Source organism: Aythya ferina (assembly GCF_964211825.1).
Source record: "Aythya ferina genome assembly, chromosome: 9".
Classification (NCBI taxonomy): domain Eukaryota; kingdom Metazoa; phylum Chordata; class Aves; order Anseriformes; family Anatidae; genus Aythya; species Aythya ferina.
The window spans coordinates 21979387-21999010 of record NC_140305.1 but is presented as its reverse complement, the minus strand read 5'-3'; the positions used below and the strand labels follow the sequence as shown (position 1 = coordinate 21999010).

The 19624-nt window shown below is 34.1% G+C and overlaps 1 protein-coding gene across 14 annotated transcripts in view; it reads left to right on the top strand.

The window, feature by feature from the left end:
- Window positions 1-19624, top strand: part of NAALADL2 (N-acetylated alpha-linked acidic dipeptidase like 2) — a 433689-nt gene that overhangs the window by 329517 nt on the left and 84548 nt on the right. For all 14 annotated transcript variants that reach the window (XM_084529574.1, XM_084529579.1, XM_084529568.1 and 11 more), the window contains one exon: window positions 775-894. In XM_084529574.1, coding sequence (XP_084385700.1) covers window positions 775-894 — 120 coding nt within the window. The remainder of the gene's footprint in view (window positions 1-774; window positions 895-19624) is intronic.

Here is a 19624-nt window from a genome sequence, read left to right as displayed (position 1 = left end):
TTCTTTTTATCATGCATGAGAAGCAACTAGCTCTCATTTGAAGCTTCCTACATCATCATACTTCCAACATGATTATTCTTCAAAAACAAGAAGGGGTAAAAAAATCAAATTGAAAAGATCCAGGCTGCAAGCAAAATCTGTTTAGTTCCACTTCAAGTCGGCTTTACATCAGATGTAATTGCGTTACACCCCTTCTGTTCAATATGAAGAGCCACTTCATGCAAAAAGTACCTCATTACTGAGAAGGCAAGGGGGATTTTTTTTAAAAGAGATAATAATTGAAACAGTTTGTACATACTATTTTCATAGTCTAAGACATAATAAAATGACAACACTTGGAAAGTTATGCAATTTAAATCTGAATTTGGTCTCTAAAAATTACAGTGCATTTAACTCTTGATAATGATCTCTTTTGAAGTTTGTCTTCTGTCAGGCATAAATGTAAAAGGCCTTCACGTTGTTTCACAGTATGTAATGTTTTCATTTTTGGCCTTACAAGTGTAGTCATTTTTAATTCCTCCTAGGCCTGTTTGCATTTTGTTGAGACGATGTGTGAAATGGAATTATAACTTCTGCTATAGAGAGAAATAACTCTAAGATATCCTTTGAAGTTCTTAACAGCATATTGTAAAAAGCAGTAGTTAAGTAATACTTAGGGATTCACAAAGGACAAAAACACAGAGTGCAGTCTTTCCATAGAAGGAAAGGAAATAACAAAACAAATCTTCATTATAACTGTGTGTATTAATAACCATCAATCTGTTCCTGTTCTAGGATCTCAAGAGAGTTCTTCAAAGAAATGTTGTGGCTTACGTTAGCCTCCATAATCCAGTCAGAGGCAACTCAACTTTACATCCTATTGCATCTCCTTCTCTTCAGCAACTGACAGCAGAGGTTAGAAATATTTTATGTCATGTATGGTTTATGAGGTTACATGGATAATCCCCTATATATTGGTTGATTTTAAACAATTACAGATGTAGGTTTTTCTGTTTAAGTATTTTAACTTTGCAAATACACATGAACTGTTTTTACTAAATAAGCAGGTTAAACTTTGTTGTAGAAAAAATTACAAAGTGTATTAAGAGGTTGTAAAGGATAATTTACTTCAACTGTTCATTATACCAAGTCTCACCACACTTGCATGCCCTTCAGCTTTTACACCTTTTTGCAGCTTTGAAGTAGCGCAGTCTATAATGATTACAAGAACTCAGATTTTTCTTTTCCTAATCTGAACTGTCCAGACTGTTTCTCAACATGCATTTAAACCTGTGTATTTACCAGATGTAAAGTGACATTCGGGGGAGAGTATTATCCTTACTGTCTAATAAATGCTGTCTAAAGTATGTATGTCAGGTTCACAGCTCGCACCTTCGTAACATGTCTACAGTCAGGATATTCCATAGTTCTGCTCATGTAATGCATGTAGGCTTAAAACTAATGATGTTATTACCATTTCTGAGTTTTTGATGCATTTATTAATACTTAAGATGAAGTGGAAATAGTGTAAGATACATACTGGATGATGAAAACAGTTTAAAATAGAGTGCATAAAATGGATTTAAATTTGACTTTCATAAAGTATGAGTTTTAGGGTGTTATTTTTCCATAAATTTACCAAGCTAATTTTCATTAGGCTATTCTGATGTTTCTTTGACTTGCCTCCGAAAACATCTGGTACTAAATACTGCTTAAAGTATCATCTTGAATTAAATAGAGCTTAAGACTGATCTTGCTTGACATTTTCTGTCCAACTAAGTTAGTAAAATGGTATTGGTCAAATTGCTTCTTAGTAATATTTTAAGCACTTCTGTACAGTGATTAGATGATAATTTCCTCATGGAAAGGATCTGGTTTATTCTGTGTAAGTATTGTGAAAAGTGCAATGCAAAATCGTTTCTTTTCAGGAGAGAAAAGAAAAAGATTTTTATTTGTGGAAACGTGTTTATACTGTTATATATGTATGTCTCCAGGTGTACTGGATATGTCAGTCACAATCTTAGTACACATTTTAGCTACAGTGTTTGCAAAAGATACTCTCCTCACAGGTGGCTAGCCTTTTTCTATCCTATAATTTCTGCAGTCCTGACTCCCAGAAAACAGGTATTTGCAATTTTACAGGAATAAATACATTACATTAGCTCCTTGACCTACTTCTTTTATTCTAATTTTGTTTCTTTGAATTCAGAATACAATCCATGATGATGATTTGAAAATTGTAAACTGTCTGGAGCTGTGCAGGAGAGAATTTCTTTATAATTTATCTGTCTATCACTTTATTAAGATTTGATTCTTTTTTTCTAATAAAGACGATAGTGAGTGTATTAAAGCCATGCCCTCTATTCTGGAAAGAAAGGAAACGAAATCTCTTTTCCATTTCCACTTTAAGTCTGTGGTGCATTTGGATGTGATGTTTGAATATTTTATAATTCTTGTAATGGCATTTGTGTACTATCCAGAAGTGCGGACACAGCATCTCTTTGGAGTCCTACTTCGTACCAGTGAATTGGTTAGTGTTTAGTCAAACATGACTAGAGCTTCATTTTTTTTTTTTCTTCTAGTAAACACCCTCCATCTTATCTCTGATTCTTTAATGGGTAAGGCTGTGTTGTTGAGAATATATCTGTTCTGCATGTTTAACCTGAAACCCCATTTAATAAGGACAAAATGCATGCAAGGTAATCTGTATACTTTTGTTGTTTGTAGGCTAATATTATATGTAATTAATGCAACTGTCATACTGTTTGTGACATTGAAAAGATTTATATGAATTATTACTTCCAAATGCTGGCCAGAATTCTGAATTCATGCCAAATATTATGTCAGTGATGGAACAGCCCAGCAAAGATCATCATTTGTTCCCAAGGGTACTCACAGTTGGATCAAATAAAGAATACTGATATTACTTTCTAGCACTTGCCAAGACAACAATGTAATTATATATTTACTTCAAAATTCTGATTGTCATAAGATGTGCAAATGTCATAAGATTTGTTGTTTTGGAGGTCATATAATCTTGAAGGAAGTCCATCCATTTACATGAGATTCTTGTTAAAGATGCAAGTTCTAAAGAAATGCTTAAAAAGTCCATCAAGAAACAAATATCATTCTAATTTGTATTTAGTAATTCATCATAACAGTAATTCTCCGTACATAAGTGTATCAGAATAGAAATGCAGATGAAAAGCAAATTTAGAACTAACAATATCAGTCTGTTTTAAAATGAAAAGGGAAGAATAGACCATATTGCTTGGGTAGATAGAAATCTTCTGTACTTTTTGGATTTGTGGAAGATACCTCAGTGTACCTTTTGGATTCTGTGGTAAAACTCATACTTCCATTTTCAGACTTGCAGAGCCAGCTTGCGTTGTTTCTCCTGTTCTTTAACAGTATTACTAGTATTGCAACACAGTTTTGATGATCAAGATTTTTAATGAAATTATGGGCACTCCATCTTAGTATAACAAAAGGAGAATGTAGTCCTACGGATAATTAATACTTGCTACAAAAGCCTACAAATATAAGTACTAGAATTAAAGGGAAAACGATGAAAAGCAGTAGCTTTTCCTGTGAAAGAAAGCTGGAGTGAAAACTGCACTAAATGCAGAGTACTCAGTGAATGCAACAAGGACCATACCTTCCAGAAAACTGTGGGGAAATAGCAAACTGACACGCAAATGCATACAAGAGTGTTTATTCTCTGTATTATGTGCATATGGATTTTCTAAAACCTAGTTTTGGACACTTCACAAGCTTTCTGATCACTGCATATTCAAAAACACTTTCTCTTTTAATTTCTGAAAATTTGTAGGAAAAGTAAGGAAGACATTTTAGATGAAATGTCATTTGTATGAATGGTATAGACTTACCGATAAAAAGAGAAGTAAGGAACCTGATAAGTCAGGTACTATGTGAGATCCAGTGGTCAGTTAGAGAGTAGAGTAAGTTCTTGCATAATTAACAGAAACAGTGACTTCTTAAATATACTTTATGCAAAGGGATTACGTCTTTATTTTAATGGTGGGTTTTAAAAGGGAGCTACATAAGCAGTCTGCAAATAATAATTTTATGTGCCTTTCACTGGGATTCTGGTTGAAACACCAAATTACATGAAGAAGCTAATTTAAATATTTGGATTAATTAAGCAAAGAGGAATTCAAACAATTGTGAGACCTTGACATATTTAATCCAAATCTTTTTTATATGACTATGCTAATTAGTGTCCACATTAACAAGAGGGAAATTCTGCCAAGTTATATTTTTGCCTACTATTATTTTCTATGGAAAATGATTGTCAATTCACTTGCTCAGTTAGTGAATCACCATTTGTTGGCAGTATGTCATTGGTAAATTAAGTTTGTTTTTTGCTGGCATTCATTCTGTGTAAATAAGGCCATTAATGATTTTTTTTCTATAATTAACATTTCACAAGTAAAAATTTATTATGAAACATATTTATTTCTATTTACTTATAACTGATTATATGACCACTGCTGATCAGACTCCAGATCTGCCATTATTTGTGAACCCAAGAAAATTTACTGCTCCTTGAGCCATTTAATGCTACAGAATTAAGTAATTTCTATATCAGAAATTTAAAAATGTCTTGTCAGAAACACACAGCAAACCTAGTTGTTGTGTATGTGTCATTTCACCCACCATGACTTTCTGAATTCATAACAAGCCAGCTTTGATCAGTGCTTGGTCATTCGGTTATTCATTAGGTGGAATTGTATTCCAAATAAACTTCAGTAACAAAGTTGAATGGTTTAGAAATCACCTTATAATTATAGCGATTATTATATTTTGGTTACACACCACAGTTGTGGTTTTTTTTAGTACCTAGGGGCCTTTATATCTTAACTTTGAAAATTTGTCACTTAAAGCATGTTTAATATGTCTTTGAGTGTTGGTGCACTTACATTTCTTATATGTAAAAACAAAACACTGTTCCTTTTAAGGCTACTAATTGAATTTCTGTATCTATTCTGTTGGCATAACTATATAATAAGTATCTAAAACTTGGGAGACAAATTTTAAAAACTAACAGGTGTAGCATCAGTCACCCAAAGGAAAAAAATACATATATTAAAGGTTAAGAGATTAGGCATCTTTGTAGGCGTCTTTGAGGAATGCTTCAGAAGGTTGTGATGGCCAAACCTTGCATGCAAAACGGTGGTAATTAGTGATTCAAAATTGTGGAAGAAGTGGGAAAAAGCATTCCATATCCATCTACAGGTGACATAGCTTTAATAATCATAAACTTCAACTTGAATAATTGTTGGATTGAATAATCCTCATTTATTGTTTTTTCATGCCCTATTGATCTGTTTGCTTAACTGCCAAAACTTTCTGGTGGTTGTGTCCTGTTCACTGTGAAAAAAATACTAAATAGGGCTAGAATGGAGCTTTTCAGGACATTTCATAATTGGAATTACCACAAAATTTCAGAACTAATTTCAAGCCAGTCAACTATATGCAAAAAGTCTCTCTCTATCTGAATCATTCACAAGGTTTTAATCTGTAACAAACTTTTAATCACATTTTCATTTAACAAGTCAAAGAAACGTAATTCCCATAATGTTACTTCTCCTGTCTTTAAATGCATACATAATTTTACTTCATTGAATACAACAGGGAAAAATGTACAGCGTGTTTTTTTTTTTTTTTTTTTTTTAATGAGAATACTCACATTTTTCATTGAAACGTTTTTTTATTTTAAAAAGCTGAACATCAGGTTCTAAGTTATTACTATTGATTTTTTTTTAATAGGCTTTTGAGCTGTCCTAGATAATTGTTGTTTTTCATGTTTAAATGGGAAAAAATATTTATTAACAATAATAAAAAAAACTCTTGGTTTGTGTGAATAGAGATATAGCTGGTCTTCCTGCTGTTTCATTGTCTGTGATGGTAAAGGAAGGAATGTTTACGTCTAACCAGAATTCTTAGGATTACCTACCAACTTTGATAAATCCAGTTAGACTCTGGAATTCAAAAATATGTCCAAACATTTGTTGAAAAGTTAATGTTAATTTATCCATGTTTTCTACCACTAGCAGTTATTTAACAAGTATCTGTTCTGAAATTCAGTAATACTTGAATAGCTTTTAAAACATCTCTTATGAAACAGATGTCAAATATATTTTTTAAAATCCTGTAAGTGTAACATGTTCATAATTCATACTTTTCTAACAAATTAAGGAGTTTGAAGCTCAGTTGAAAAGTAGGCATTTAAGCTACTAGGGGACATACTAAAAGTTAATACACAATACTGGAATTTGTTTTGTTCTTTCAAAGGGGCACTAGGGTAAGTGAAATCTTTTTTAAAAAGTACAAGTCATTTTAACTCTGAAATTGTAAAGATAGAGTCTACCAAGTAATAATTTCAGAACAAAACAGAAGGTAATGTTGTATGGAAGAGACTGGATTTGGAAGCCAGTGTGTATGAACTCCATGGTAGTATCACATTTTTAGGTATCTGTCTTTCATACAAAAAAATGTAATTTGATCTTAGATTCATTATTTTAGAAAAGCTTGTCCTGTATGATACATTTTATTGTTTGCATTGTGTGTGCCACATTCGGTCTGCTTATCAAGCTTTGTGTAATGAGTAGATTTTTATATAAAACAAACAGCAGTAGTTATTTACAGTTGTCACTCACAACATTTAATTAAATCCAAACACCACAAAAGTATCATAAATCACATTTAATATAATACCTTTACGTAAGGTTATGAAACAGTTGTATGTGTAGCTGAAATGGCTATGAATGTTTGGAAGTGATGGTGCTTTGGAACCAATTACATTGTTGTAGATATTTCAGGGCTCTGGGGAATTTGGGGGGAAAAAATCATGTAGAGTCATTTTCTCCCTGTGAATTAATGGATTATTGCTGTAAGTTAAATACAGAGGTGAACAGTTTTTGTTTTTGTTGGCTTGTTTTTATTCTTTCTCTAAATTATATGAGAATTTAATTTTACCAATTCTAGACATAAGTAACCTAATGTGTGTAATTAATGTTTGGATTGTATTTTTCAATTCAATTTGGTGATTAGTGCATATCATAGGTCTTCTCTGCATGTGGTTTGTATCTCAGTAAATTTCTCATTAAATAAATAGATCAAGCTTAAAGATACTTACTCTTTTCCTTCTGTAACCAATTTCCCTTCTTAAGAGTCTCTTTAAAAAAAAAAATTAAATAGGCCTGGTGTTCATCTTGAGTGGAGGACTGAGCAACTTCACCTTTGCTGAGCTGACACACTTCCATGAACTATCATGAATGTATCAAATTAATACCTTAGCTAGATGTGCTCCTCAGTGCAGTAGGATTTTATTGTTGATGGTGGTAATATGGTGATGTTTTTGTTTGTTTGTTTATCTGAGCCGCACTCCAATTTAATGGGCATTTCAAACATAAGAGTCAATGGGTCATTTTTTGTGGCTCATCCAGTTTTTTAGATAATCTAAAGACATTTTGTCCTTATCTAATAACTATTATTGTCAGTCAACACCAGTTGACTGCAGCGGATACTAGACAGATCTGTGATGAGTAAGGATTTCTTTCATTCCCAAATTTTTACTTGCCACTTCATATTATTCTCAAGGTCAGAGAATAAGAGAGCCGTTAGTATCTCAGTCAGGTTCAAGATGAGGAAATAGTACTTCTTATAAATTACTATCCAATCCACTTACTATTTTATTATTATTATTATTATTGCTGCTGGTATGATTAGTTGTGATGGGTAGAAGATGAATAAGGTAGCCTCAGGAAAACTCCCAAATGATCAAATTCGTTCTGATATTAACATAAAGGAAAGTGGATACATAAATCCCTAAAGTTTTTGATTTAAGCAAGAAAATTATACACTTTACACACTGAGTATCTGCTTCAGAGAATTGATACATCTTCCTCAAAGTCGGTGTGAATTTTAGTATTTCATCAACTTGATTTTTTTTTTTTCCAAATGTTGCCACTTGAGCACTTGCTAGTTGCCACTGGTATTCAACTTAGTGTCTTACAGTGAGTTAAATTGGCAAAAAAATGTATGTAGAGAGGAAGTGAGAATGATAAGCCAGAAGAAGGAAAAAAAAAAAAAAAAAGAAGTATTTCACTTTTATTTGTTGTAATCTTGTATTGCTCTTAGAAACAGTATCTTGATTTGTTATCCTTTGATTTAATGCCTCTTCACAGCACAGTAGAGTATTTGCTGCTCTGTAACTGAAGCAGCTGACTAGCAAGTGGATCTGGAACCAAAGCATTTTAATAAACTCAACTTGAACTGAGGCCTTACTTCTATTCTGGTAGAATCCTGAGCATCTCTACTCGTCTGCTTATTCTGGAGTTCCCAAAGTAGGCCTGCAGATGCATGAGTTTGATGCTCTAGTATTTAATCCCACATTTAAAAGAAAGTGGTATATAAATAATCATGTCTATGATCAGCTCTTCCTTCTAACATCCTGTACTTCCCTAGCAGAGAAGCACATCTACTATGCAGCCTTACTCCATGCAGATTTTGCCTTAGGCCCCGGTGCTTATAGTAAGTAATGCCATAGCTTAAGGCAAAATATTCTTGACTTAAAGCCTACCTATGACCTTTTTAAAAGAGATCTGTGACAGTATTTGAAAGGAATAGAGCTCATACATGACCTTTAATTGGGACAATGTGTTTATGCTCTGCAAAGGACACACACTGCCTTGAGCTTCAGCGTAAATATTTTGGTCCGCATTCTGATTTTCTGCACACTAAGAGAAATTTTATGAGGACTGGTGCAGCTATATTGATGTAAAAGTGGGATAATACGTGAGAGAGCCATTAGCTTTTCCTGTTAGTACAGAATTCTGGATTTCCAATGGAGTTGAATGTTTTCCCCTAAATACTCTCTGACATAGAGCCTTCTTTTTGAGATACACACACACATATACATGTATGTGTGTGTGTGTACATATATATATATTACTTCAGTGAGTATTTGGTGAATAGTTGCTTAGGTAAAAGAATTAAATCCCATTACTGTTGAGTGAAATACCCTCCAATCATTCTAATTTTGCTGAAGTAGTATGAAGGAAAATGCAAAAATACACAACGAGTGTCTACATCTTTAATTTATTCAGACAGCTCAAACTCAGGCCCTAAGATTCTTCCAGAAATTCTGAAAACCTGCTGTAGTAGAGTAAATCATCACAGCACATGTTCTCATGTTATTCTGGAAGAATTCGTATTTGTCTTTGTGGCTGTTTCAGCAGCCATGCTTTCTTGCAGCAACAGAGCCATTAATTCCTTGCCGAAAAAAATCTGCCTAGGATATTCCCCTTGTAAATTGCAGAGCCAGCTATATCAGTTATATTAGCATGATGATTTCCTTTGGCCTTTAAAAAGTTTGCCTGTATCAACATCTCTAACTGTATGAACTCAGATCTGTATGAGTTTTCCCTTGATGTGTGTCGTTCCTTCCCCCCATGTTTTCCACTGAGCCCAAGCCCAACACGGATCTTCTAGAATTCGATGAAATCCTCGTCAGAGTTTTCATCAGTATTATCATTCAAGGCCTGGGACTAGAGCTTGTTAATTAGTCAGAGCTCCCTCTGGATCACTGCTTTTGCATCATGTATTAATATTTTAAGGTTGTCTTGGGTCTCCTCCATCAGAGTATTTAATTTTAAAACAAATTGATAGCTTGCATACTTTTAGTATCAATGATGTGATAGTTCCAAGTGAGTACAAGATCTGGGTCTAATTATATGGCACTTCAAATGCAAAGGGGATTTTCAAAGAAACAGGTAAAGAATGGTGTTAAACTTCATTTACTTTGGTTGGAGATACCTTCTGATTGGTCTTCATAAAGAAGACAGCTGCCAGAGCAGCCCTGTATTTGAGAAATCCATGAAAACCACGAAACCTGGGGCTTCTACACTGATGGCATATGAAAAGCTCTGAACTTCAGAGTTCTGAGCTTGTGTGACCCTGTGGATAGAACAGAGTATACTCGGAGTCAATCAAGAGGTTATTTTCAACTCCCAGCTCTGCTCCTAACCTGCTTTTTGCTGCTGCACAATTCATTTCACATCTCTGAACCATAGTAAAAGCAGACTGCTTCTCAGAGGTACTGACACATCAATAGTCAGTGGAAGACTCAGGGACTTTTTTTGCCTTTGCAAACCGGGTGTTTGATAACATTACTGGATTCAGATAGGTTCTGGATGTTAAGGTCTGACCAGTTTTGACCTATAAAGCCAACTAGGACAGACTGGCTTTTGATTATGTACTATCTTTAGACAGAGTATAGAATTTAAATATCCACAGAATTTTTGGGAAAGTATTTTTCAATAATAGGTAAGTTTATTCATAAACATTTTGCAATTGGGGCAAATAGTCAAATATGTTGGCTATTCAGTCTGCTTTAAGTACTAAGTCAAAAAAGTCATTTACCGTAGTGAAGTTATATGTACACTGCTAATTTTTTATGTAGTCTTCAGACTTAAAAGTGTATAGCATTTGCTCTGTGGGTATTGATATGGTGCGTATTTTTACGTAGGGGACATCTACTTATCGTCTGAGCTAGTACTTCATGCATCTCTTTCAAGTAGAAATCTCCTTCAAACCAGTAGCACCAGTTATTATTTCTTTGTGGGTGAGAGATTTAGCTCCAAAATGTGCTTTCAAATGTACTTTGTGAATAGAACCTCCTTACGAGTTATGTTGTAGTGAACTATGATTAATACCAGGCAGAAATCTGTTCGTGCATTGAACTAGGAAATAGTGAAAGTTAAGAGCTGATTATTTTTAACCTGTAATTCTGCTGTAGGCATACAAGAGGAAGGAAGTCCTAGAATCTCTTGATCTAAACAATACTAACACTAAATAATAGTGCAAACTGTGTTAAGAATTTGGTGCTTTGGCTACTTGTCTCTTAAAATGGTAGTCTCAGGTTAAGATAAATAGAAAAAAAAAATCAACCTCAAGCTGAGTTTTGGGTTAGTTTGTACTAAATTTTGTAGCAGCATTTTTCAGATTACCTAATAAGAAATAATAAAAATTAGAGAAAGCAATATAGTTTTATTGTTGTTGGTTTTTTAACCAGTCATTGCATTTTTAAGTCTGCACAATCTGTAATTGGTAGTTATTAAAGAGCTGATGGCATTCTTTAGGGGAATTGAAGAAGGAGAAAGCTGAAGTAATTTTTCTGTAGGGTCTCCAGATCCCGTAAAGCAACAGAGCCCTGAGTATCAGAAGTGAATTGTATGCTATATGAACGATGTGAACTGAATATGAGCTATATGAACTGAAATATGGAGGCTAAAGATGTTCCAGAAGCTAAAAGTGTACTAAAGCTGAATCTGCATGACAAAGGAGAAGTACAATGACATGTATAAGTGTAGATTGATTAATAAACGATAGCATAAGCATCAGAAACTGGAAAATAAATCCATATAGATTTGAATGTGAACTATAAAGCACTATTTTAACGTTGAAAGAGAGTACTTAGGAAATGATGGATTATTTAGTCTCTTAGTGTCTTTAGATGAAGATTGACTTTTTTCCTCTATATACATGTAATTGTGTTTGGCTTCAGACCTGCAAATCTTAAATTACTTCAGAAACAATATTATTAAATACAGCTATGTTCTTGCATAGTAAGTCTGATTACTATTAAGTACCAACCATACCAACAACCAGTAAAATGAAAATCATGTCCTGAAACTTCCAGTCTATTATTTATATTTTGAAAATGTTTGTGCATATATGTGTGTGTGTGTATATACATGTATATACATGCATGATTTTGTGTCTATAAATAGCACTTCTGAGCTTAGGGAAATTATACAAATCTGTAAAGTTATTTGCATACACAATTACAACAGAGAGGCCAGAGTTGCAAATTGTGTAATATGTAATGCAGAGAAGAGATTTAGTAGTAAGGAATAAAGAAACTCATGTTTATGTGATTCAATAGCTTTAGTCCATTAATAAATATTGGGTTGTAAAGTAAATCTTTTTCCACATTACTGACTAGAATTTGTACTTCTGAGAGTTCATGTAGATGCTGTAATGTGTACTATTCTCAAAAATCTGTATATGTGGCTTTCTTTACTTTGTCTTCCTGTCCTGATAAGAGTGAAAAGCTGTAAATTGCATTTTACTTGATGTCAATTTATTTTCACAATGTGTACAATGTAAACATTTCTCTCCTATACTATGCATTCATTGTTTCAGAAAGTTTGGTTTAATTCCTGGAAAAGTAACTTCTGAAGGTAACTGCAGAATTAAAACCTGAAACATAATTTAATCTGTGCTTTTCTTAGATTATGTTGATTGTTAGACACTATCAGTTTTCAGCATTTCTGGGATTTGTTTGCTTATGAAACAGTAGTCATATATCCTTGGAACTTTTTAGACATTTAACCACAATGAAAAAGCCATTTGGCTGTACTCGCACTACAGCTTTCCCTGCCCTAGCCTTTCTCTTTTGCTTTTCTGCCTTTTTTATTATTATTTTCTGCCTAGCACAGAGGCAGTGATACCAAGGATACTTACACATAGTGTAAGCAGATAAGAGCTGGAAGAATCCAGTCAGAAAGGCATCGAAGCATCACAACCGATGACAGTTTACAGTGGTCCATTTGTCCCAAATTTTTTTGCACCACTGCTGTAGAAAATAAAATTATATAGCATCTCTTGGATCATTTAATTTATCTTGCAGTGGAGCCTGGAGAACAATATTTGTAGTGCTGTCTGACACACTTTGGTAAAACTGCTTCATGATGATTGTTCTGAAAAAATACAATTGATACAGATACTTGATATCTTAAGAGCAAGTAGTGTTACTATTCCATTTGCTCAATTCCTGCTGAAGTCTAGAGGATGTTTTTTTTTTGTATAGAATACGATGGTAACTTATTGACCTTCATGCTCTGTATGGACTAATGGAAGTGACTTTCTGTTTCAAGGAATGAAAAATATTTTTTTGTTTGTCACTTGAAAGAAAGTGATTTGTTCATGCATAGTTGCTATCAAGAAGTTTAAATGTCAGACCAGAGGTTTCAGGGCAAGGTAGAGCTTTGCCAGCAGTAAACTGCTTTGGCTTTATTCCAGGGTTGTGCCATTAGGGGAAATTTGCCGTAGTATAACAACGTGGCAATAGAGTTCCTCCAAGGTATTGTGTGTGATTTTCTATGTTCTGTTCCAAAAGAGTTTATTCATTTATGTATGTTATAATTGACCTCGCTCTGGTCTTCAATTACAAAGATGAAAACAGATTTTTTGACCTCAGCTTTCTCCTCCATGTTAAAAAACTGACTGTTCTACTTGTAGTACTGTTTTTATTTCTTTGTGTGTCCTATCTTCAGTAATGTGTAGTTATGGCTTTGTCCTGACTCTTTTTGTGTCATTAGAGATATTGGGATATGACTACGAAGGATTCTTAGGTTCCAAATAAGAGCTATATGATATTGGGGGTAAAAAAGGTATGTTGAGCAGACAAGGAAATGTGTGGAATATAATATGTTCTCATCTGTGACAGCTAAATTACATAAATTTTACATGATTGCATAATTATATGATCAGCTAAATGTAAATATAAATAGGCTGAGGCATGGTGGTCTATGAAACATTTTATCCTTAAAAATATAACTAAAACAAACAAACAAACAAAACATGAGTGAAGGCATCATAATCAAGTCAGAAATATAAAAAAGAAGGGATAGGCATGTGGATCTTCATTAGCATAACTCAGTGTGTTAGCATAGGTGAAAGTGTAGTAGATTGACTCTCACTGCAGATCTGTCTTTCTGGATTAGGTAAGGCTCAGATGGATGCCTTTGGTGAACCAATTTGCTCTTTGACAAGTGTTTTGGGGAGAGTTGTGCTGGCAAACATTTTTGGTAGAAATGCAGAGAGTACTGCCTAGTTTAGAAAGAAGAGTGAGACATGGATGCTGATAGTTTGGAGAAAGGTGGAATAGTTACTAACAACTGTGGTGTCTGGACTGCAACTAAGCATTAAGTCCTGGAAAGTACTACTTTTTGTGTAATTTGATAATTTTAGTAATACCATCGTAAGCAGTCTTCTGAATTTTGCCATAAACAGAAATATTACTTTGAATATTGAGGCTGAGCCTATGGAAAATGTCTTTGAAATTACTTCACATGCTGGAGAGCTTGGTTATGTCTGTGACAATAGAGAAATATGGGAGGGCTTTTCTAGTTGATGCACATAGGTGTCTGGAGTAAGGTGATACTCTGGAAGGACACAGCTATCATAGCTATATTTTATAATTTCCTAATTACATTTAGTAAACCTAGTAGTTCTCTATATTTTTTCAGATACTAAGATACTTGGAACCGTTGGTATTCCGAGTGCAGTCTTGCCTCTTATATAATTTATCCTATGTAATTTTAGCTTTAAATATTTGATTGCTCTGAAATTCTCTTATCAAATGGGAACATACCTATTAGATTTTTATCTCCCTTACAAAAGCCATTGAAATTCCTAACAATCTGTGCTGTTGGCAACAAGTGTATCTGAATTAATAAGGCATATGAATTCAATTCAGGTATAGGAAGGATAAATATAATTCAGTATCATATAAAAAGCACCAAGAATCAGAGAGAGACTGTCAGCAGATAAAGTTAAATGAAGGAAAAGTTCAGTGAAGGAAAATAAATTTAGAGTATATAATTTTTTAGTACCATGCTTTTGTATTTACTACCAGTTTGATGTATATTTGGCATCTAAAATGTTGTTCATTCCTGTGAGGTCCCATTTATTATAATGACCTTGCACTGATGGCTATATTACAAATAACAAAAAAAGGTAATAATATCAAAACATGCAAGTGCTGCTTAACAGAAAAGAAATCATAGAATATCTGAGCTGGAAGGGACCCACAAGGATAATCGAGTCCAAATCCTGGGTCCCAAAAGGACTGCCCAAAAAATCAGCCCATGTGTCTGAGAGCGTTGTCCAAACCCTTCTTAAGCTCCAGCATTCTCAGTGCTGTGACCACGTCCCTGGGAAGCCTGTCCTGGGGCCTGACCACCTCTGCGTGAAAAACTTTTTCCTAACACCCAGCCCAACCCTCCTTTCTTGCAGCTTCAAGCCATTCCCTTGGGTAACCAGAGAGAAAGTCCTGAACAAGCAATAGACTTATGGTTGTCTGATGTTTTGTAACTGTAAATTACAAATTACAATTATTTTTATTTAAAGTAGTACAGTATATAATATTGTATTTCATTGTTTCATGCCAAACATATATACTTCTCCATGCTCTCTTTAATAATTGCTGGTATTCTAGATCCCTATTTTTTTCTTTTGGAAATTGCCATCAGAAGGCCAAAATTATTCTAACCATTTATTTATTTATTTATTTATTTATTTCCTGGAGCGGTATAACTGGAATTTTAAGTACAATACTTTGTGTTGCGTAGTTGAACTGAATTTTCCTTGGCTCAATGGAAATGTGAATACAGTGTCAGAACTGAGACTTGGTTGATCCCAATTTGATCTGCACTTCCATAAGCGTTGTAGTTGTCACTATTTTCAGTTTTGTTCGCTCTCCCCTGGATCAAAAAGGTCTTTTCTGTCACGCAGGATACCTGCATGCTTTTTCAAAGAACAATTCTTTTAAAGCTGTGTGGTTTATCTGAGAGGCACTTTATGCTTGTGAAGATTTAATAAACTCTTCCAACACAGGCTGAAAACCAGAATTCTCTTGGAATTTGAAGATGCAGTGCTTTTGTAAGAAAATGCAGAGTGTGTTGTGGGGGAATTTCTAATGGGCTAATGGTGATCCTCTGGCACCTGTAGTGACCTGTTTGAGAATCATCTCATCTGCAGCGTGATGGGAATCAGAAGAATAGCAGATGATGCTAAATTCTCTAGAGATATTCTTTGTCCCCAATATCTTTGAATAAATACTGTTTGTTCTTGTGGGATGTTTTTTGGTTTTGTTTTGTTTTCCCTGGTGACAAGACAGTCTTCTGAATGCAGTGTGAGTGCTTGTGTTTGTACAAGGAACATCTCTCAATTTACTGTGAAAGTAGTGAGGATTCAAATTATGAAATTTTCTTAGAGGTAGATGCATCTTTTCTGTGACTGACTTTGCAGTTCTAAAGGATGGTTTCAGTAGGAGTTTTCATGTTGCCATTACAAGCTAATTAATGGTGTTCAGATTTCAGATATTTTCAGTAAAACCTCACATTCATAAGCTGGAAGGAAATAACTGCTGAGAAACTAAGGACCTAATATTTTATTTCTTTTTATTAATTATTTTATTCTAAATACAAAATCAATTAAAAGGAGTAGTCTTTAATCACTATCTTATAAGATCTCTTGATGTTTTAATCATACCTTATTCTGAACACTTGTAGACTAGGTCTAAAGAACGATTGGTTTTTCAGTGTTCATACTTGGCTTTGTTATATAAATGTTGACTAAATATGCTAGCAAGTAGAGTGAATATCATCAGATGAAGCTGGTTGTATTTGTGTCTCATATAGCATCAAGAAATCAAAGATCATTGTGAAACTGGATTGTAAGTGCATTTTGAACTTTGCCATCATTGACAAAAGAGATGTAAAAGACATGCGTAAGCATTGAAATAACTGCTTTCACAATATTGTTCTCTGTACTAGATAATTGTCCCTTTTTAAATATTTTATTAAGTTCCTAAAATGATGTAGGTAATCAGATGATTGCAGTATGCAGATAGGCTTATATACCACACGAGTGATATGGAATTTTTAGGTTATTTAAATCACAACTATTCTCTGTATATAGCATATTAATTATCATTAGCACATTTAGGTTTTCTTTTTCTCATGCAGAGAAAAAATGAATGGATATAATTTTGAATTATGCTTATGTACATACTTGAATTATGACAATTTGACAAGGCAGAATATGTAGGATCAATAATCAAAGAGAGAGAGCAAAGCAGGACATTTATAGCCAAAACAAATAATAAAATGGGAGAAAACTGTGTGTTTGCCATGGAATTAATACAATTCCTAGAAACTCCATGATTATTTCATTAGATTTCACAGTCAGGGCAAGTGAACTGCTAATAATATTTTTATGAGCTGTCAAACCTTCCTCCTCCAGTGGTTTGTTTGTCAGAGTGTAGCAGGGATGTATACTTGCGAATATTTTGCTATGCAACTTCTCTGGCCTTTCCAGTCTGTTGATGATGATTGAGCATAACATGTTTACAGTAACTAAGATGCTAATCTGTTGCCTTGTAACAAGGAGAATCCCTTTTCTTGTTATCCCTGTGGGCTTCCTCCATAAGTTCCGTAGTACCTGTTTGGTAACAACCGTGCCATCCCAGATGAGGGGATGACACAGAACTACGTCCCTTATTTTTATCTTCCCCCACAGAATACACTTCGTATGCAATGGACATTAAAAGAATTGATTCTAATTTTGAGTTTTGAACTCTTTTCTTAGGTTAGCCATGTGCAGAACAATTAAAACCATTGTTTTTAAGTAAGCACTGTTTAGAGAGTGGAAAATTACATCATTGGGTTTCAATACTAATTCAGTTTTGTTAAGTGTATCTGGGAGAGGGAAAGGGAATAGCACTTCTGTGGTCTAACATAGTACATCTGTGGATTTTTTTTCCTGCATTTTTCCATGGTCTGTGATTAACTTAATAGATTCTGTAGCTATTTTTAAAGGTAATTTTACTTCATCTAACTTGCTTCTGCTTCTTAAATGCACTTACCTTGCACCAGTTACTAGCACAGGCAGCCATTCAACTCAAGAAATAGAGATCAATTATTCATGACAGAAAAGCTTCCTTGCTGAATGAAGATGGGATCACTGACACCTTATAAGAATAATTAGCTATTCTTTATTTGTCCCATTGAAAACTACTTTGACATTTTAATCAATCTTCAAAAGCAGCTAGGGTTTTAACTTCATCTGGAGTCACTTAAAGGAAAGTAGGTGACCAGAACCTGACTGGTATATGTCTCCAGGTGGAAGGAAGGTGAACTGTGGAAATATACAGTGTTTTTTTAATATAGGCTTTTCCTTATACCAGCATCTTAACATTGCAGCAAAAGGCACTTATGAATGCTTAGCTCTAATCAGTGGTAGAATAAAGTCTGCAGTGAAGTACCACTTTATTATACTTTAGATGTTTCGGGTCTATTTTATAACATTAATACAGATTGCATGTATTTTATGGGCCATATGGTACTCTTCATTTTCTCAGATTTGTAACAGGAGCCTGTAACATGATACTGAAAAACAAAATGAACTCCAGAGAAATAAAATTATTCAATTACAATTAACACGCGCACCCTTGCATGACATGTACCACTCATCGATTACTCTCTAATCACATGGCTTGCTTTCCTTCTGACCTAAGTGAGGATTGCCTGACACACTGGTGACCTGCCTGAGCAACTGTGAGTGATCTGAATAGTGCTATTGTGTGTTTTACTCAGAGACTAACCAGATATTGCGGCTTGCCTGCTTTACAACAGGGAGTTGGTTGTTACAGAGAATGTTGTTGGTAGTTTATTCTAGATGCATTTTTTAAATAGTCCCACCACCTAGTCATTCCCATCCCATCTCCTCTCCTTCGCATGTCTCCCATCGTTCTTCTGCATGCTAAAAGTATCTAATTTTTGTGTTGTAATCCTCGATTTCTTTTCTTATACTGTACAAAAAGGAGAGTGGAAGAACAGACTTGTTTTAATGATTTTTTCAATGTCTTGGCACACCCCACTCTATTGTGATCTTCCAGCTTTTGCTGCACACTGTTTTTGTTCTTTTAATCTTCAAATCCCTTTTTAATTTTGTAATCTTTTCACTTCTTAAAATGAGGAAGGATCCATCTCCTCCACCTCCAAAACCCAACAGTCCTTCAGACCATGACGGCTCTTCCTTGCTTTGGTTTGTTGTTACTTGTAGGATAAATGGCATGCTCTATCGTGGGCTGTTTGTTGCTCTTGCATGAACTCAGTTAATAGCTTGCCTCTTAATTCAACAACATTTCACTGATGGAAAAGTTTTATTAATTATAGGACATTATTATTCTTTATCTTAAAGTTAATTGTATTGGGAAACATTTCATTTGTTTGAAGAATGCAAAACACACTGCATAAACTTTACAGTCATTGCGAAAACTTGGAGACTGCTGATGTTTTAGAATCTTCGTAACAATAAAAATAAATTGAAAAGAGCAGTATCTTGTATGTAAAGCATACTTCCATATTAGTGTAGTGTTAAATATTTTTGAACTAGCTGAACAATATTATCAGAACAGTGAAAGTTGAACAAAGCAGTTAAACTCTTAAGATACTAGCACTATTGATTTGGACATTATTTTTATAAAAATATAAATCCTATGCCATGGAGAGTGGTGATTTAAAAATGAAAAAATACCATTTCTCACTGTGTTTTTAACCAAAGCTTTAAACATTTCATATATAAAATTTCATACATTAAAATGATTTCATCGTTGCTGTACTGAGAAAAAAAGTAACAGATTATTTCTGAATAGTTGAAATGGAATGTAGTAAAGTGTTTTCTCATGGGCAAAACTCTGGCTAAAAATCAGGCTTGGGTTTCTGAAAAAGGAAAGTATCTCTTTTTTCTGTGGTCTAGCAGAAAT